The sequence below is a fragment of the Pygocentrus nattereri genome, chromosome 17, assembly GCF_015220715.1.
Source record: "Pygocentrus nattereri isolate fPygNat1 chromosome 17, fPygNat1.pri, whole genome shotgun sequence".
NCBI lineage: Eukaryota > Metazoa > Chordata > Actinopteri > Characiformes > Serrasalmidae > Pygocentrus > Pygocentrus nattereri.
Window position 1 is genome coordinate 36,706,830 of NC_051227.1, and position 21,744 is coordinate 36,728,573.

General features: G+C 44.7%; 1 protein-coding gene across 1 annotated transcript; it reads right to left on the bottom strand.

Annotated features, from left to right (window-relative positions):
* Positions 1–6,853: 6,853 nt before the first annotated feature.
* LOC108435278 (odorant receptor 131-2-like) lies at positions 6,854–15,315 on the bottom strand. Its single transcript, XM_037546494.1, has 6 exons — positions 14,377–15,315; positions 11,339–11,468; positions 10,520–10,654; positions 9,760–9,855; positions 9,087–9,556; positions 6,854–6,868 (listed from the first exon to the last, which is right to left on the bottom strand). Exons 1-6 carry the CDS (start codon positions 15,313–15,315, stop codon positions 6,854–6,856), a joined length of 1,785 nt encoding a protein of 594 aa, XP_037402391.1.
* Between the last annotated feature and the right edge of the window lie 6,429 nt (positions 15,316–21,744).

Sequence of the window (21,744 nt, forward strand, 5' to 3'; positions counted from 1 at the left end):
ACTGGACTGTTTGCAGCGCGTATCGGTCATACTACAATTGCTGTTCATCACATTGTGGTTGGTGATGTGAGGCCTATAAATCGTCCTCCGTATCACAGTTATCCTCTTAGAAAGAAGCTCATAGAGGAACAGATTCGGTCAATGTTCGAAAATGACATCATTGAGCCTGCTTCAGGGCCTTGGTCGTCACCAATCGTCATTGTTCCTAAGCCTTCTGGAGAAGCTAGATTTGTTGTGGATTATAGAGGTCTCAACCAGGTGACTGTAAAAGACATATCCTCTACCAAGAATAGATTGATCATCAAGTTCATCTTGATGCTAGACATGGCTCGTGGGTACTGGCAGGTCGGGGTGGAAGAAAGCTCTAGGCCCAAGACTGCTTTTGGGTCTTACTGTGGCCTGTTCCAATACAAAGTCTTTGCAACGCCCCTGCGACTTTCCAGAGGGTTATGAATGCAGTTTTGGCAGGTCTTATCTATAAATGTTGTGCATTCTACCTCGATGACATTGTGATTGCCTCACCAACATTCAAGCAGCACCTTGTGGACTTGAAAGAAGTCTTTACAAGGCTGGAGGAGGCTGAACTTACCCTAAAATTAGGGAAGTCTCAGTTTTGCCAGAACAAGCTAAAGTTCTTGGGGTACAAAGTTTTGCCTGATGGTATTCTCCCAGACACTGACGAAGTTGATGCTGTTTTGAAGTTTCCTGTGCCTGCTGATGTTAAGCATGTGAGAATTCTTGGGACTCACCAGTTATTACCGGAGTTTCATTCACAACTATGCTCAACATGCGGAACCCTTGTTTGCTCTCACCAGACATGACACGCCATTCGTGTGGGACAACAAATGCCAGGTGGCAATGGATTTCTTAAAAACTAGCCTAACCTCGGCCCTGGTCCTAAATTTACCAGATTTTGATCGACCATTTAATCTCCACACTGATGCTTGTGATAGGGGACTAGGTGTGACTCTAATGCAGCGTGATGATGCTGGAAGGGAGATTGCTATAGCCTATGCTAGCCGAACTCTGCACAAGTCAGAAAGACCTTACTCCACATCGGAAAGTGTACTTGGGTGTACTTCAGGCCATACAATGAGGGGCTTCAAGTAACTGTGTACACTGACCACAGTAACCTCAAATGGCTTATGTCCCAACCCCTCTGGACATTTGGCCAGGTGGTGCCTCAGGCTGCAGGATTTTGACATGTGGTTGGCTCATAAGCCTGGTCCTCAAAACACTGTGCCGGATGCTTTATCCAGGAACCCACTAAATGTGGATGTTACATAGATGTACTTCAGAGGTATGCCGTTGTAGCAGGCCTAGATTTGGAGTCACAGCCGCTCATTGAGCTATCTGACAAAGAGCAGCTTCGTCATCAGATTTAAAACCCTAACGCTGGCCTACAAAGCCAAAAATGGACCAGCCCCTACCTACTTGATGGCAATGGTAAAATCTCGAACTGTACCACGAGCCCTTCGAGCTTCGAGTACAGCTCGGCTTGACCCGCCATCCTTCAAGGTGCTTTGTTGGGCCTCTGCCACGTCCTCAAGCAGGAAATGCCTACCTCTTGGTCTTTGTAGACTATTTTACCAAATGGGTAGAGGTGTCTGCTGTGAAAGAAGCTACAGCTCAGGTTGTGGCTATTAAGTTCCAAAGCGACATTTTTGCAAGACATGGTGCTCCAAACTTTATCTCGGATCGAGGACAAGTTTGAGTGCATTCTTTAACCATGTTGTGGAAGCCCTGGGAACGGAACACCACTTCACAATGTCGTACCATCCACAAACGAACGCGGCAGAAAGGGTTAACCACACAGTTGAAAACTGCAATCAGAGCTTACACTGTTAACACGCATAAATCCTGGGATAAATTTCTTCCACAAATCTGCTTTGATCTTCGTACCTCACATTGAGGGAGTATGGGGTTTTGTCCGGCAAAAATTCTTTACGGCAGAGAATTGATGACTCCCCTCAACCTCTTGACAAAGCCGTCCACTGATGGTCTGGTCGACCCTTTGAGTCAGCCTGAGACTCATGGGGAGGCTGTGCAAAGAATTCATGATCATGTCCGAGTTTCTCTGAAGGCATGTCACGAGTGACAGAAACGTCATTATGACCGGAAGCACTGTTCAGTCACGTATGAACCTGGTGATCTGCTTTGCTCGAAGAACCATCCATGTTTAGATGTGGCTGCGAACCTGACAGCTCAGCTGGCTCCTGTGTATAGTGGCCCATGCGAAGTAGTTCGAAAACTATCTCATGTGAACTACCGCCTCTCGACGGAGGATAGTCTGGACGTGGGTGTGGTTCACGTAGTTAATCTTCAACCTTTCCGTACATGGTCTTCACCTCACACTCAGCCAAAAGACTACCCCAGATCAGACCCTACTGCTAGCCAGGAGAACATGCCCAGTAGTGTGGTAGACAGTTGTTCAAGTCCTGCCTCCCACACAGGGCCAGAGTCAACTGTAGAAATTTCTGAACAGGCAACAATTGAGGGTACACTAACACAAGGTGACCCAGGATGCTTTAGCTCTAGTCAGATCAGGCTGTCACAGCCTCTTGCTGATATGTTTGTGGACAATGATATGCCCCCCACTCTTATGACTTGAGAAGCAGAACTGACCACACCCTTGACACTCACACTAACCCAAAGTTAGTTAATGACACTGACACTATTACTGATCCCGATAGCCCTAATCAGATGCCAGTGACCAATTTTGAGTTTACAGTTACCATGACTTAGACCACGACGTCAACTGACAAGCACTTGAACTCTGAACGCTGGACTGTTTCTGTTTCTTTTGCTCTGAGATAGTGAGCTTTTGTTTTCCTGTTTTTAATATGTTGCACTGTTATACATATTCATGATTTCTTGTGTTATAAATCTTTTTATATTGAAAGGTTTTGATTTTGGTGTTTAAACAACAAAAACGTGTAAACGTGTGTGTGTGTGTGGGGGGGGGTGGAGACCTGCAAGCTTTGTTTGTTTTTTGAATAATTTTTGTAATTCATGGGCCTGTCACAAATTTTTGTTTCATGTCATGAATGTATGGTTTAAGAAGTTTTGCAGTTTGTAGACAGCTGGCGACAGCTTTGTTCCTGTTGGGGGAATATGTGACGATCATTTTTTAAGTGTCTTAGACCACACGCATACGCACTACAATGTTGATACTCGAGAGAGTGTGGAGATGCCAATAGGTATATGCACATAGATATAGCTCTAGATTGTAGCCTGTGTCTTCTGCCTATTGCGGTTAGTCTGGACTGTGATGAGTGGTGCTCCCCAGCCCAATAAATGGTCTCCATTACACCACACCTGCTTTCTCCTGTGTGTTCCCTTTGGAGGACCAGACAAGTACCTGTCCACCCAGTAGCATCTCTCTCCCCACGAGTGTTCGCCCCACCAGTCTCAATCACAGGATGCTGAGGCGCATAGTGCGCAGAGGTCAACAACTTTCAGCAGAGTCAATCACTACAGACCTCTAAATTTCATGTGGCCTTCAGATTAGCTGAAGAACAGTGTAGAAAGCTTCATGCCTCCGTCTGATGAAGTCTGAGTCTGGAGTTTGCCAGGAAAACGATACTTGTCTGACCTGCATTGTGCCAAGTGTAAAGTTTAGTGGAGGGAAAATTATGGTGTGTGGTTGTTTTTCAGGAGTTGGTCTCAGCCCTTTAGTGCCAGTGAAAGGAGCTCTTAATGCTTCAGAGATTTTGGACAATTTCATGCTCCCAATTTTGTGGGAATAGTTTGGGGATGGGCCCCTTCCTGTTCCAACATGACTGCGCACCAGTGCAAGGTCCATAAAGACATGGATGAGCTAGTTTGGTGTGGAAGAACTTGCCTGGCCTGCACAGAATCCTGACCTTAACCCGATAGAACACCTTTGGGATGAATTAGAGTGGAGATTGTGAGCCAGGCCTTCTCATTTAACATCAGTGTCTGACCTCACACATGTGCTTCTGGAAGAATGGTCAAAAAACACACTCCTAAACCTTGTGGAAAGCCTTCCAAGAAGAACTGAAGCTGTTATAGCTGCAAAGGGTGGGCCAACATATTGTTAAACCCTATGGATTAAGAATGGAATGTCACTCAATTTCATATGCGTGTGAAGGCAGTCAAGTGAATATTTTTGGCAACATAGTGTATATTAAATGTCAAGGATAAGATCATCAGGGTGCTCAAAACACACAATGTAGTAAAATCAAACAAATTATACATCTGTGTTTATATCTAAAGTAAATCACTCCAGCACCAAAAGGATAAACCACTGATACAATTATACAAAAAGAGTTCATGAATATGCCCTGCAATGGAATGGCAACCTGTCCATGGTGTATTCTTTTAAACAATGACAGCTGTATTAGGCCCCAGCACCACCCCGTGACCCAGAAGGAGAAGCGGCTTAGATGATGGTGTGTGTGTGTGTGTGTGTGTGTGAGTTCATGAAGAAAAAAAGTGCACAAAAATATACTATTAGATTTATCACCTACTTTATACATTATGTAGCGAATGCTGGCTGAAACTTTACTTCAAGCTGAATGTTCACCTAACTTAACAAACCGAAGTTAGGGCCTTTTGGCTCCAGCGAGTCTGGAGTTAAAGAGTGTAAATCTGTCAACTTAACACTCCCAACCTCAAACTCACTCAAATTTATGACTGAACTAAGGACCAGAACACCTCTCTCTCGACCTAGGAGAGCAACACTACACCTCTTTGGAATTTGGCCATCTGGCCCTCCAAATCCTATGGACAATTCTTTCTGTAAGTAACAGAACAAAGATTTAGGTATTTAGATAGATTGGTTCCAGTTTGGAGTGGGCAAATACCTTTCATTAGAACTCTTTTCACTAAACGAGACATACCAAGAATGAAGCGGATATGACAATCTGGACAGAAAGTCAAATTTTCTAAATTCCCTGAGGATCTTAAGCATGGACCCACAGCACCCCAAAGAGGTAAAAACGTCAATTACCACATCACCACCAATAAGGACTGTTGCTCACATTCCAGAGAAGAAGAGAAGCGTTCAGAAGCCTGTGCCAACCACGGTTAGCAATAAAGTTTAGAAGTAGAACACTTAGATCAGATCTGGACATTTTGTTGTCTGTGTAATTTGTCTTTTCGTTTATACCTTTAAGTTTAACCCAACATTAGAGAGGAAAGTGAAGATTTCTTTACATGGCCAAGGAGCTTACTTTCAGCTCTGACAAAGATAGGTAATTAATTTAGGTTAGCAGCCTCGAAGTGTGACTGCACCGCTCCAGTCAACTGTGTGTCGAGGTAATCCCGTGACACCAAGAACCAAGGTTTCATTCGAACCCCACATTAACCTGCAGGCAGATTTGTCACGAAAGGCCACCTCACTGCAAGCTCCATCCTCCAGCAGCCCCAAGGAGAAACCCAGAGACTCTGAGTCTTACTCAGAGCTATGCTTCGACCTGCAAACCAACTCCTTGCCAGAAGATTAACCCAGTTCCAAACTTCATCCTTGGGTAGGCGAGAAGCTGAAGCCGGTCCTCAACTCCAACACCGAAGTCAGTCATAAGCTGCAGCGCATCGCCTGTGTGAAGCCCAACAAAGACTCCAGGGCCAGCTATGGCCCAACGTGTGAGCTCCAGCCAATTCTCAAGTGACCCATCTCAGCTCCCCAACTTCAAAGTAAGGCTGGCTATCTTTCATTTGTGCAGTCAAGATTTGATGCTATTTTATTCAAAAAAATAATCTTTTAGATATATTAGTTTAGGTTAAGCCTCTCCATGGATCCCCACCTTATCGTGGTGGAGGGGTTTGTGTGCTTGAATGATCCTAGGAGCTATGTTGTCTGGAGCAAAAGCTCCTGGTAGGGTCTCCCATGGCAAACTGGTCCTAGGTGACAGGCCAGACAAAGTGTGATCCCTAATAACAGTACTTGTGTACCCTGCCCGGATCAGGGTTACCGGGACCCCACCCTGGAGCCAGGCCTGGGGGAGGGGCTCACCAGCGAGCATCTGGTGGCCGGGCATTCACTCATGGTGCCCGGCTGGGCCCAGCCGGAAGGAGCTAAATGAGGCCCCCCTCCCATCGACCCACCACCAAAGGGAGGGGCTGTAGTAGGGGTTCGGTGCATTGTGGTTTGGTCAGTGTCAGAAGGCGTGGGACTTGGCGTTCTGATCCTCCGTTGCTGAAAGTGGCTTTTGGAACTTGGAATGTTACCTCACTGACGGGGAAGAATTGGTGCACGAGGTTGAGAGATACTGGCTAGATATAGTCGGGCTCACCTCAACACACAACTTGGGCTCTGGGTCCAATCTCCTTGAGAGGGGCTGGACTTTATTCTTTTCTGGAGTTACCCATGGTGAGAGGCGGCGGGCAGGTGTGGGCTCTCTCATAGCCCCTCGACTCGGCACCTGTATGTTGGGGTTTTCTCCGGTGGATGAGAGGGTAGCTTCCCTACGACTTCGGGTGGGGGAACGGGTCCTGACTGTTATCTGCTTATGCACCAAACAGCAGTTCAGAGTACCCAGCCTTCCTAGAGTCCTTGAGAAGGGTGCCTGAAAGTGCTCCTCCTGGAGACTCTATTGTCCTACTGGGGGAATTCAACGCTCACGTGGGCAACGACAGTGAGAGCTGGAGGGGTGTGATTGGGAAGAATGGCCTCTCTGATCTGAACCCGAGTGGTGTTCAGTTTTTGGACTTCTGTGCAAACCACAGTTTGTCCATAACGAACACGATGTTTGAACACAAGGATGTCCATAAGTGCACATGGCACCAGGACACCCTAGGCCGCAGTTCAATGATCGACTTTGTAGTCGTGTCATCGGACTTGCCGCCATGTGTTTTGGACAATTTGGTAAAGAGAGGAGCTGAGCTGTCAACTGATCACCACCTGGGTGAAAAAACCCAGGTGTGGGAAGAGTTTGGTGAGGCCTTGGAAAGTGACTAAGTCGGCTCCGAAAAGATTCTGGCAAACCGTCAGGCGACTCAGAAGGGGAAAGCAGTGTGCCACTAGCACTGTATATAGTGGAGATGGTGTGCTGCTGACTTTGACTGAAGACATCATTGGGCGGTGGAAGGAATACTTTGAGGACCTTCTCAATCCCACCTACATGTTCTCCAGTGAGGAGGCAGAGTCTGGGGACACGGGAATAGGCTTGTCCATTACTGAGGCCGAAATCACTAAGGTGGTTCAAAAAAGCTCCTTGGCGGCAGGGCTTCAGGGGTGGATGAGATCCGTCCCGAGTTCCTCAAGGCTCTGGATGCTTTGGGGTTGTCTTGGCTGACACGCCTTTTCAACATTGCGTGGGCGGTGCCACTGGATTGGCAGACTGGCGTGGTGGTGCCTCTTTTTAAAAAGGGGGACCGGAGGGTGTGTTCCAACTACAGGGGAATCACACTCCTCAGCCTCCCTGGTAAGGTCTATGCAGGGGTACTGGAGAAGAGTGTCCGGCTTATAGTCGAACCTCGGATTCAGGAGGAGCAGTGCGGGTTCCGCACTGGTCGTGGAACACTGCACCAACTCTTTACCCTCTCCAGGATTCTGGAGGGTCCAGGGGAGTTTGCCCAACCAGTCCACATGTGCTTTGTGGATTTGGAGAAGGCATTCGACTGTGTTCCCTGGGGTATTCTGTGGGAGGTGCTTCGGGAGTAGAGGGTACATGGCTCTTTGCTACGAGCCATTCAGGCCCTGTACAAACAAAGCAGGAGTTTGGTTTGCATGGCCGGCAGTAAGTCAGACTCGTTCCCAGTGAGAGTTGGACTCTGTCAGGGCTGCCCTTTGTCACCTATGGAGTCAAATTAGGGTCTTTAATGGTGACGAGAAAAAAAATATATCGCAAATATAAGATTAGCATTTTGCATTTTACGTTCAGAAAACAGATGTAAACAGTAAACAGTATTACTCTGTGCAGTAATAGATGTAAACATTATTGTTTTAACAGCAGCAGTACAGTGCAGGTAAGGTGCAGTTGTTGAGTGCAAGGTTAAATCAGTTCAGATCGGGAGGGGGGAAGAGGTAGTTAGTGAGGTGTTCACCAGCCTGACAGCCTGTGAATAGAAACTGTTGGTCAGTCTAGTTGTCCTGGACTTCACACTCCTGTAACGTCTGTCTGAAGGTAGGAGTGTGAAGAGTCTGTGCTGGGGGTGTGTACTGTCCCTGATGATGTTTTGTGCCCTTCTGATGACCCTGGTGTGATAAATGTCCTGTAGTGTGGAACACTCTCGATCGTACTCCTGTAGAAGGTGTTCAGAATTTTGGCTGGCATGCCAAATTTCCTCAGCCTTCTCAGAAAGTACAATCGCTGCTGGGACTTCCTGATGATGAGGTGTGTATTGTGAGACCAGGTGAGATCCTCACTGATGTGGATGCAGAGGAATTTGAAAGTTTTCACCCTCTCCACCTCTGTCTCACCAACATACAGGGGTGTGTGTAGCTCCCGATTTCTCCTTGGATCAACAATCATTTCCTTGGTCTTGTCTGCATTCAAGGAGAGATTGTTGTTATGACACCAGGCCACCAGCTCAGCCACCTCCTTCCTGTATGCTGTCTCGTCCCCACCAGTGATCAGTCCAATGACTGTAGTATCATCAGCAAACTTGATGATGCTGGTGTTGTTCTGGGAGGACACGCAGTCATACGTGAAGAGTGTGTACAGAAGGGGACTCAGCACACAGCCCTGTGGGACCCCTGTGCTGACTGTTCTTGTGCTGGATGTGTGGCTGCGGACTCTGACTGACACGGGTGTATTTGATAGAAAGCTCAGCACCCAGTTGCAGAGAGCAGGTGTCAGTCCAAGGGTGAGGAGCTTTTCTGAGAGTTTGTGTGGGATGACCGTGTTAAATGCTGAGCTGTAGTCAATGAAGAGCATCCTGACATAGGTGTCCTTGCTCTCCAGGTGTGTGAGGGCTGTGTGAAGGGCTGTGTTCACTGCGTTGTCTGTGGACCTGTTCCGTCAGTATGCAAACTGAAGAGGGTCTATGGTGTTTGGAATGGTCTCTTGGATGTGAATCATGACTATTCTCTCGAAGCACTTCATCACGATTGGGGTGAGTGCAACAGGGCGATAGTCATTTAGGCTGGTCAAAATGCTTTTCTTTGGGAGGGGTACGATGGTGGTTGACTTGAAGCAGGATGGCACAAAAGCTTGCGCAAGGGACAGATTGAATATGTCCACAAACACATCGGCCAGTTCTGATGAACAAACCCTGAGTGCACGCCCGGGGATGTTGTCTGGGCCGGCTGCTCTCTGTGGGTTTATTCTCCTCAAGGTCCTGCACACATCCACTGATGTCACAGTGAGTGATGTGTTTTGTGTGGCCATAGTGTCTCTTGGTCGGCCAGGGTTGAGGACCTCGAAGCGAGCATAAAACTCATTTAGCTCATCAGGTAGCGTGGTGTGGCTGTTTGTAGCCGCCCTGCTCGTCTGCTGGTAGAGGGTGATGTGCTGTAGTCCTTGCCACATGCGCCAGGAGTCCGTGGTGGTGTAGTAGCCCTCAAGCTTCAGCCTGTACTGTCTCTTGGCCTCTTTGATGGATCTATGCAGGTCATATCTGAACCTTTTGTATTCTTCAGCATTGCCTGAGAAAAATGCAGCATGGCAGGCACGTAGAATGTACTGAACTTCACCGTTTAACCACGGTTTCTGGTTTGGGTATTTTCTGCAGGGACAACGCTTTCAACGCAGCTGCTGATGTAGCCCATTACCCCAGAAGCATAGTCCTCTAGATCAACAGTACAGTCCTCATTCATAGCAGCAGTTCTGAATACATCCCAGTCTGTACTGTCAAAGCAGTCCTGAAGCACCAAGTCAGGTTCTTCATTCCACACTTTGATAGTTTTACTCACTGGAAGTGCTTGCTTGAGGAGTTGTCTGTATGCTGGGTAGAGGAACACAGAGATGTGGTCGGACTGTCCGAAGTGTGGCCGAGGCACGGCCCTATAGGCCCCCCTCATGTTGCTGTAAACTTGGCCAAGTATGTTACTCTCCCTCGTTGGAAAGCCCACGTGCTGATGATACTTGGGGAGGGCAGTCCTCAGGTTGCAGTGATTGAAGTCACCGGCCACAATGAACGCAGCGTCCGGGTGTAAGTAAGTAAGTAAACATTTATTTATATAGCACTTTTCTAAGCACAGCTACAAAGTGCTTCACAAACAACAAGTACTAAAAATAGAATGATAAAACAAAACAGATACATATAACTATAAAAACAGTACAGCTATATTCATAAACAACATAAAACTGACATAAAACCATAAAAACAATGCAGCACTATCCAATAAATAACAAAAGCATCACCTGTGACCAAAAGCTAATGAATAGAGATGCGTTTTGAGTCTTTCCTTTAGTCTTCCTTGTGCAGTCTCTTGTTTACTGATGGCGTCATGCAGCAGCCCTAGCGCCGTGGCAGACTTCGCGCATGGCGGAATGTAAGCAGCAAGAATGTGCACAGAGCTGAACTCTCTAGACAGATAAAAGGCTCTGCACCATCAGCAGCTCTAAGTCAGCCGAACAATGTTTTTCAACAGTCTTTACGTCCGTACACCACCTGTTGTTCACGTAGATGCAGACACCGCCGCCTTTGTTCTTCCCAGACGTTGCCGTGCAGTCCCCGCGGTGGACGGAGTGCGTTTCCAGCTGGATCGCAGAGTCTCGCGTGCTGTCCGAGAGCCAGGTCTCTGTGAGGATCAGAGCACAGCACTCTCTGATCTCACGCTGGGTTGTTATTCTGGTCCTCAGCTCATCCAGCTTGTTTTCGAGGGAGCGAATAGCCTATTAGCTAGCAATAGGCTAGGTAGCGGTGGCCGTGTAGCCCTAGCCTTTAGCCTTTAGCAGGGAAGCATATTTTGTGTTCTGGCATTCTCAGCGTACACTCATGGTCAAATTTTAGTGCAATCTTGAACTCCTGTAGTTCAGAGGCAAGAAGTGGCTTGTGTGCCTAACCAGTAAGCCACTGCATTACAAAGGGCACAGTTAGGGAGGAGACGTCTGCGCCAGGCTGGACTTCATATTCGCCTCCTAAAACACAAGGGTAAGGGTTAGACGTAAAAGCAGCTACCACCAGCCCAGTCCATTGCTCAAACTCACTGAAGTTAGCTCGTAATTAACTTAATGGAGTTCATTAGCTTACTTTACCGTTTACCAAGATAATATGTTTAAAGAAATACGGTGGACGCCGTGGGAACCATTTGGCTATATAGTGGAACTGGTATCCATGTTTTCCATGTTAGCTAGCTAGCCTACTCTTCTCACAGCCCTGATCACACTGCACAATTTAGTAAGTGAAAACAAATCTAGCTACCGAATTAGATAATATGTCTATAAAAGTCGATTATTACCATCAATCTATAAAGTGTATATACCTGTGGTCCAGCTGGGCGACCGTCTGCCATGATACCAGTAAACCGAATTGCCACGCTGTGTGACGGTGGCTGCAACTGCAGACGCGGAACGTTCACGGCACGCCTTTCGCTCTTGGCCACGCCTCTTTCCCTGCCCCCACACAGAGGGTAAAACCGGAGCAAAGAAAAGAGAGAAGCGCGAAAAAAAAATTATGAACGTAAAATTCGAGACGCAAAGAAAAGCAGTGTGACGCGCAAACAGAAGAAAGAAACGCAAAAGGGAGAAAGTATTGCAAAAAAAAGCAGCAACATAAAATGTGAAATACAAAGAAAAGCAGTGTGACGCGCAAACAAAAAAAAGAAACGCAAAAGAGGGAAAGTATTGCAGAAACAAAATAGGAACGTAAAATGCAAAATGCTAATCTTATATTTGCGATATATTTTTTTTTCTCGTCACCATTAAAGACCCTAATTTGACTCCATAGTCATCAATTTTATTCAGAATTTTTATGGATAGAATTTCTAGGCGCAGTCAGGGGATGGAGGGTGTCCGGTTTGGTGACCTCAAGGTCACATCCCTGCTGTTTGCAGATGATGTGGTGCTATTGGGGACATCAGGCCGTGAACTACAGCTTTCGCTCGATCGGTTTGCAGCTGAGTGTGAAGCGGCCGGGATGAGGATCAGTACCTCCAAATCCGAGGCCATGGTTCTCAGGCGGGAAAGGGTGGAGAGCCCTCTATGGGTCGGGGATGAGCTCTTGCCGGCTACCCACCGCACCACTGTGCTGCTCAAGAAGTATATAGTTAGTAGGGTTCAAGCACACATTGAACGCAGTGCAGTGGAACACACAGCCCAAACCGTAAGTCCTAGAGACTTGAAACTTGGTCAATAGGTAGTAGGCCCTCCCGTTACTCAGGTGCAAGAACTAATAAGAGGGCACTATAGTGCAGAAAAATTAGTTTTGCCTAATAACTCCTAAACCATACTTTTGCAAGTCAAGCCATATTTTTTCCAGGTTCCTTGGGTCCAAACAAACAACTCTGCCATTTGAACCATTTAGCTTTGCCCACTTAGATTTTGAACTAATTTGCATAATATGGAAAACCTACTTTTGCCATTTCTCATGTTTTTGGTGTCAAATAATTCAGAAGAGCCTGAACCTCAATAATTATCCAAAAAATGTTGAATTTTCCAAACAGCATGGCTGCCATATGCAAATAAACCCTTCTGGATTCATTCAAAATAATTTAAAATTCTGTAACTCTTCAACCCTTCAGCCAAAAAATTTCAAACTTGACAGACATATTCGGCAGAAGATTCTGAAGTGGCCATTTGATTTTTATGCGAATATGTAATTAGGGGGCAGAGGTAATGCTACATGGCTGTTTCTCAGCATCCTTACATCCAATCAAGCTGAAATTTTGCAAGTACCATCTGTCGGCCAGACTATAAGTCCATAAGGACAATTTGATTAATTTAAATATGGTCACCATTGGCCAATCAGCATTTAGCAGGCTTTTCACAGGCTTAACATTGAACAATCATGAAACTTGAAAGGTGTCGACATGTAGCCGCTTCCTAACAAACACGTTTCAAAAGATTTGACCACTGGGAGGCGCTATTCATAAAAATATATTATAACATGTCATTACTATATTATTATAATTTTGACAACCTCAATATGAATCCATTGTAATACATTATTCCAAACAATTTTGCAAATGCATATTTATTACAAAAATGCACCACTTTTTCATAGTCATTAACTGTTCAAAAACCATACTTTTCAAACTAGTCCCTGAATTTTTAATTCAAACTTTTCAAAATTGGTGTAGAATAAGTCTGTGGTATCTCTAGGTAAATAATGATCAAAAACATGTTGACTTTGTTGTTGAGTGTCATGTGTATCAATCACTTAATTACTGCAGCCATTGCATTGCTAGCTTGATTTGCTATAACTCAGTCATTGGTCAGATCATCTCCAAACTTGAATTTTTTTGACAAATTGAGACTTCAATGGAGTATGCCAACGTTGGTCAAGATAGGCCTTTAGGGGGCGCTTCAGCTCTAAAGAAACCACTTAAAAATCAATGTAAATGTTATTACAATGTTATCACAAGGTCCACAGATGAACAAAGGGTGCCATACGACTCATTTCTCTCAAATGAACAACTTTGTAATAAAATGTTCTTTCAGAAATGGTACTGTTTGTCTGGTATTTGGCTTATTCTTTCAAAGACTGCATAATACAAAGACTCATTATACAAAGATCAAAAGGTCAATCTGACCAAAACTTTGTAAATGTCTTTGGATATGGTCTCTGATCCATAATCATACCATATTGAGGCCTGTTGACAAATTCTTACCCACTTTCACTGAGCTCCTCACACCAAAAGTGTCCCTTTTAAGTACATTAAACAGCTCTATGGGCTACATCAAATCAAAGGGTTAAATATAGAACCAAACCTCTGTGTAAGTGCTACTATGTAAGAAATGCTAACATTAGTCATGTAGTTTTGACATCTATGTTGACAACCTCATGTTCTACAAACCAGTGTAGCTCAGTACACCTCAATGGAAATTTATATGTTTAAAGACCTCTGCTCATCGTTTATGGCAACTGAAGGCCTTTTGATGAACTGACATCCTTTCAGTTCTATTCACTCTGCCTGTAAATAAGATCCAAACAGCTTGAGGTTAATAATTATTACTATTATTGTTGTTAGGCCTGATCTTGAGAGAGGCACTGGGCTAAAGAATCAGGGACCCATATTTCCAAACTTGTAACTTTTTTTTTTTTTTTTTTTTTAATGTTCTACAGTAGATTAAAGGATTAAAGCTACATTTATCAACAAAGAGCAGAAAAAATCCACTAAATAAAAAGGCTGATATACTGTATTATTCTATTGTCTGTGGCAGAATTAACTTATATATATATATATATATATATATATATATATATATATTACAGTGAGAGATTTACCATTTTCATTAGCTTACACAATGCAAAATATTATGCAAAAACTGTCAAACGCTGATTTGCCAATTTAGGTCTTACTTTGTTTTGAATGGACAAGTTATGGGATAGAAAACCACAGCATGCATAATGCCTTAAAACAATGAAAAAATTCTCATCTCTGAGACCATAAATCAATGGACTGAGGCAACGTGGTGCGATCATAAAAACAACAAAATTAGAATATCTTATATTGAAAAACACAATGATATCACCCTTCCAAAATTCCTTTTCTATATATGGTGTTACAAACTGAACTATGGACAGAAACAGCTGAAAGGCATGAAGCAGCACAGTTCGGAGACTCTTGTTGGTTGATTTCTTATTGTCAGAGGAGGCGGCTCTAGCTGCAATCATTATCTTGATGTAGGTGAACAAAACAACAACGATCATAAAGAAGAAAAGGATCTGTAAAATTAAAGCACGTGTTTGTGCCAGCCACTCTTCCCCTAACATTACCTCTACACTACATAAAGCATAGGAGAACAAAGTGTGAGACTTGACTGTTGAGACATAAGCTATAAAATTGAACAATGGAGCTATGGAGCTGATACTCCATATGATAAGAAATCCAAAACATCTATTCCTGCTGGTAGAAATGTCAGCATGTCTTAAAGGCATGCATATAGCAACATAGCGCTCCAGACACATTGCCACAAGAGTCAGTGGAGTACAAATGTAAAGAAAAGCCATTACTGAACAGAGGATAATGCAAGGAATCATGTGAACGTGGTACTGATAACTATAGCAGAAAAACAGGATATTGTTCACAACCATGAAAGCAGAGTCAACAAAAAGGGTTTGTGCAAACAAAATGTAGCGAGTGTCCTCCCTGAATACCTCCTTTTTCAAAAAGGTGAAAATCATCAGGCTGTTCACAAAGAGGAAAATCCACACCAATACCTGCACCACTGGCACTTGTATCGAAACAGTATACATCAGTAAGTCCATATTAATGCTGCTGTTTACAGTGAGCTGCATTTCTGCAAAAGGTACATACAGACACAATAACAGACGGAGCAATGATTAACGGTACTGAAAACCCAGAAAGTCAATATGGAAGCAACAGAAAAGGCTAAAGCAGCACTTGTAGTCAAATGGCTCATGTATTTATATTGTTTTTGAAGATCTGAAGGGTGGGGTAGTGATTTTTCCTCTCTAAGCACTGCACAGCAACATTGTTGGCACTGGCATTTGATAATTAAATATTTAAAACACTAATCTTTTTTTCCTTTCTTATATAATCTAATAAATCCTTCATTTTTAGAAAGAAAGGACAGATTTCTGAAAAATGCCAAACACAGCCCTTCAACAAATCAATTATCACCAATTATATTAATTATCAAGAATGCTGGCCTAACTAAAGTTCAAAGAAAAGGAGAAAAGCCAAACAAATCATACTCTATCTAAAAAAAAAAAAAAAAAAAAAAAAAAAAAAATCACTCAAGCATAAAAAGGATAAACCACTGATATATTTACACGAAAACAGTTCAAGAAATGTGCAATGTGCACAAAAAGAAAAGAAGGGGGTCCGAGGCGCTCCCAGGCCAGCTGGGCAATATAGTCACGCCAGCGTGTCCTCCCGAGGGAGGCGTCCAGGAGGCATCCTAACCAGATGCCCGAACCACCTCAGCTGGCTCCTCTCAACGTGGAGAAGCAGCGGCTCTACTCCCTCCCGGATGACCGAACTTCTCACCCTATCTCTAAGGGAGAGTCCAGACACCCTACGGAGGAAACTCATTTCGGCCGCTTGTATTCGCAATCTCATTCTTTCAGTCATTACCCAAAGCTCATGACCATAGGTGAGGGTGGGAACGTAGATCGACCAGTTAATCGAGCGCCTTGCCTTATGGCTCAGCTCTTTCTTTACCACAACAGACCAGTAAAGAGCCTGCATCACTACTGACCCAGCACCAATCCGCCTGTAAATCTCCCGCTCCCTTTTACCATCACTCGTGAACAAAACCCTGAGATACTTAAACTCCTCAACTTGAGGCAAGAGCTTATCCCCGACCCAGAGAGAGCTCTCCACCCTTTTCCACCTGAGAACCATGGTCTTGGATTTGGAGGTACTGATTCTCATCCCGGCCGTTTCACACTCGGCTGCAAACCGATCCAGTGAAAGCTGAAGTTGCCTGATGTCCCCAATAGGAGCACATCATCCGCAAACAGCAGTGATGTGACCTTGAGGTCTCCAAACCGGACACCCTCCATCCCCTGACTGTGCCTAGAAATTCTATCCATAAAAATTATGAATAAAATCAGTGACAAAGGGCAGGCCTGACAGAGTCCAACTCTCACTGGGAACGAGTCTGACTTAACTGCCGGCCATGCAAACCAAACTCCTGCTTTGTTTCTACAGGGCCTGAATGGCTCGTAGTAAAGAGCCATGTACCCTTTACTCCTGTGTTTACCCTGGGGAACACAGTCGAATGCCTTCTCCAAATCCACAAAGCACATGTGAACTGGTTGGGCAAACTCCCATGCACCCTCTAGAATCCTGAACAGGGTAAAGAGTTGGTCCAGTGTTCCACGACCAGGGCGGAACCCGCACTACTCCTCCTGAATCCGAGGTTCGACTATAAGCCAGACTCTCTTCTCCAGTACCCCTGCATAGACCTTACCAGGGAGGCTGAGGAGTGTGATTCCCCTGTAGTTGGAACACACCCTCCGGTCCCCCTTTTTAAAAAGAGGCACCACCACGCCAGTCTGCCAATCCAGTGGCACCGCCCACGCAATGTTGAAAAGGCGTGTCAGCCAAGACAACCCCAAAGCATCCAGAGCCTTGAGGAACTCGGGACGGATCTCATCCACCCCTGAAGCCCTGCCGCCAAGGAGCTTTTTTGAACCACCTTAGTGATTTCGGCCTCAGTAATGGACAAGCCTATTCCCGTGTCCCCAGACTCTGCCTCCTCACTGGAGAACATGTAGGTGGGATTGAGAAGGTCCTCAAAGTATTCCTTCCACCGCCCAATGATGTCTTCAGTCAAAGTCAGCAGCACACCATCTCCACTATATACAGTGCTAGTGGCACACTGCTTTCCCCTTCTGAGTCGCCTGACGGTTTGCCAGAATCTTTTCGGAGCCGACTTAGTCACTTTCCAAGGCCTCACCAAACTCTTCCCACACCCGGGTTTTTGCCTTGGCAACGACTGAAGCCGCAGATTGCTTGGCCTGTCTATACCTACCAGCTGCCTCTGGTGTCCCACAGGCCAACCATGCCCGGTAGGACTCCTTCTTCAGCTTGACGGCATCTCTCACCTGGGGTGTCCACCACCGGGTTCGAGGATTACCGCCCCGACAGGCACCAACTACCTTGCGGCCATAGCTACAGTCAGCCGTTTCAACAACGGAGGAGCGGAACATGGCCCATTCTGAGTCAATGTCCCACACCTCCCTCAATATCTGGTCAAAGTTCTGACGGAGGTGTGAGTCGAAGATCAATCTGACAGGTTCTTCTACCAGACGTTCCCAGCAAACCCTCACTATACGTCTGGGTTTGCCTGGTCTGACCAGCATCTTCCCCCACCACCTGATCCAACTCACCACCAGGTGGTGATCAGTTGACAGCTCAGCTCCTCTCTTTACCCGAGTGTCCAAAACATGGCCGCAAGTCCGATGACACGACTACAAAGTCAATCATTGAACTGCGGCCTAGGGTGTCCTGGCGCCACGTGCACTTATGGACATCCTTATGTTAAACCTGTTGTTTGTGATGGACAAACTGTGGTTTGCACAGAAGTCCAAAAACTGAACACCACTCGGGTTCAGATCAGAGAGGCCATTCCTCCCAATCACACCCCTCCAGGTCTCAGTGTCATTGCCCACATGAGCATAGAAGTCCCCCAGTAGGACAATAGAGTCTCCAAGTGGAGCACTTTCAAGCACCCTTCTCAAGGACTCTAGAAAGGCTGGGTACTCTGAACTGCTGTTCGGTGCATAAGCACAGACAACAGTCGGACCCATTCCCCAACCCAAAGGCATATAGAAGAGACCCTCTCATCCACCGGAGAAAACCCCAACATACAGGCACCGAGTCGAGGGGCTATGAGAAAGACCACACCTGCCCGCTGCCTCTCACCATGGGCAACTCCAGAAAGACTAAAGTCCAGCCCCTCTAAAGGAGATTGGACCCAGAGCCCAAGCTGTGTGTTGAGGTGAGCCTGACTATATCTAGCCGGTATCTCTCAACCTTGCGCACCAACTCAGGCTCCTTCCCTGCCAGTGAGGTAACATTCCAAGTTCCAAAAGCCAGTTTCAGCAACCGAGGATCAGAACGCCAAGGCCCACGTCTTCGGACACTGCCTGATCCACAAAGCACCGAACCCCTACTACTGCCCCTCCCATTGGTGGTGAGTTGATGGGAGGGGGAACTCATGTAATTCCTTTGGGTTGGGCCCGGCCGGGCACCACAAGTAAATGCCACCAGACGCTCGCTGGCAAGCCCCTCCCTGGCTTCTGCAAGAGGACAACCGTCCAACACATACCTAAAAATCCACTAACAAATTACTTACAGCAACACAAGCTCAGTATTTTCAAGCTATAACTGGCTACAAAAAAAGTGTTTGCAACATGTTTTCTCTGATAAAGGGAGTGTAAGTAAGTATGGGTTAGGGGGGTGTAACTTAACAGAAAATGTTTTATCTGTTTGCTGCAGAGGTTGTTAACTTCTCAATTCAAAAACCTACAGAATACATATGTATACATATGGAGAGGATTTTACTGCAGAAAATGGGGGACAAACCCCCTATTAATACCCAATGTTGCAAATGAAATGTTGGATCACTGGGTGTCTACACACTTTTGGATATATGGTGTATGAAATTTAGTGTGGGTGCCCAAATTTTCACCTGCATTGACCAGAGTGAAATGGAATGGCATACTGACCACTATGAATGTTTATAAATAGTGCAAAGGAATTGCTTTTCCCCACCCATTATCTCTTTCCTTCTTCTGTTGTAGGTTGATAAACACACTGTATATACATACACACACACACACACACACACACACACACACACACACACATTTTATTTTAAACATATATAGTGTTGTGTAAAACAAATAAAAACAATACAATGATTTGCAAATCCTTTTCAACCTATATTCAATTGAATACACTACAAAGACAAGATATTTAATGTTCAAACAGATAAACTTCGTTGTTTTTTTGCAAATATTCACTCATTTTGAATTTGATGCCTGCAACATGTTCCAAAGAAGTTGGGACAGGGGCAACAAAGGACTGGGAAAGTTGATGCTAAAAAAAAAAACACCTGTTTGGAACATTCCACAGGTGAGTGTCATGACTGGGTATAAAGGGAGCATGCCTGAAAGGCTCTGTCGTTCACAAGCAAGGATGGGGCGAAGTTCACCACTTTGTGAACAACTTTGTGAGCAAATAGTCCAACAGTTTAAGAACAACGTTTCTCAATGTGCAATTGCAAGGAATTTAGGGATTATCATCAACTACAGTCCATAATATCATCAAAAGATTCAGAGAATCTGGAGAAATCTCTGCAAGTAAGCGGCAAGGCAGAAAACCAACAATGAATGCCCATGACCTTTGATCCCTCAGGCAGCTCTGCATTAAAAACTGACATCATTCTGTAATGGACATTACCACATGGGCTCAGGAACACTTCAGAAAACCATTGTCAGTGAACACAGTTTGTCGCTCCATCTACAAGTGCAAGTTAAAACTCTGCCATGCAAAGCGAAAGCCATATATCAACAACACTCAGAAATGCCGCCGGCTTCTCTGGCCCTGAGCCCTTCTGAGATGGACTGACGCAAAGTGGAAGTGTGTCCTGTGGTCTTACGAGTCCACATTTCAAATTGTTTTTGGAAATGGATGTTGTGTCCTCCAAGCCAAAGAGGAAAAGGACTGTCCGGATTGTTATCAGTGCAAAGTTCAAAAGCCAGCATCTCTGATGGTGTGGGGGTGTGTTAGTAACTTGCACATCTGTGAAGGCACCATTAATGCTGAAAGGTACATACAGGTTTTGGAGCAACATCTGTTGCCATCCAAGCAAAGTCTTTTTCAGGGACATCCCTGCTTATTTCAGCAAGACAATGCCAAGCCACATTCTGCACATGTTACAACAGCGTAGCTTCATAGTAAAGGAGCGTGGGTACTAGACTGGCCTGCCTGCAGTCCAGACCTGTTTCCCATTGAAAACCTGTGGAGCACTATAAAGCGCAAAATACAACAACAGAGACCCTGGACTGTTGAGCAACTGAAGTTCTAAATCAAGCAAGAATGGGAAAGAATTCAACCTACATAGCTTCAACAATTAGTGTCCTCAGTTCCCAAACGCTTATTGAGTGTTGGTAAAAGGAAAGGTGATGTAACACAGTGGTAAACATGCCCCTGTCCCAACTTCTTTGGAACGTGTTGCAGGCATCAAATTCAAAATGAGTGAATATTTGCAAAAAACAATAAAGTTTATCCATTTGAACATTAAATATCTTGTCTTTGTAGTGTATTCAATTGAATATAGGTTGAAATGGACCTGCAAATCATCGTATTCTGTTTTTATTTATGTTTTACACAACATCCCAACTTCATTGGAATTGGGGTTGTAGATCCACATTTCAGAAAGCAGAAGACAAATGACAGTGAGCCCGTAACCCCAGAGAAGCAACTATGAGTGTAGCTGAGGTAAGAAAAAATATCCAAACTAAATACAGAAATCACCTGACATATGTTTCTCTGTTAAAGCCAAAATCAAATAGCCAGCAGACAGACATTTTTAGAGGAGAAAAGATATTAATTACTAATTACTTTTAAAAGATATTTTCTTCATTATGTAAGCTGTTTAATACATAAGAGACATATCAAGTGACAATTGTTCATATTGTATGTCACAGATTCATGAGTACAGGGGACTCCTTTACAACCATAGGCGCAAGCTAATGCTTAGCAATGTCAACTGTGGCAAAAATAGTCAAAGACACATGATGTCATCTAGACACACACAAAGGAAAAATACAACTATACAAAAGTAAAACAATGCAATGACATGCAAATTTTACCCCTATATTTAATTGAAAATAGTACAAAGACAACATATCAAATGTTGAGACCGAGACATTTCATTTTTTTTTTTCAATTTTTTTTATTGAGGAGTCTCACATAAAAATTACATACCAGCATTATGTCATAAGACACAATTCAAATGTCACTGAATAAAAACAACCTCACTTTTTCTTTTTGTATTAAACATAACCCCAATTCACTTACACTAACACACACCCAGAGTAAATCTAACTTTCTCCAATTTAAGGAAATGAGTCATGTCACGTGCCACATTGAAATCGAGGGAGGTTCAGAGGACCTCCATAGCAACAGAATACAGCGTCTCGCTATTAATGATGAAAAACCTATAACATCCAACTGAGCCTGTA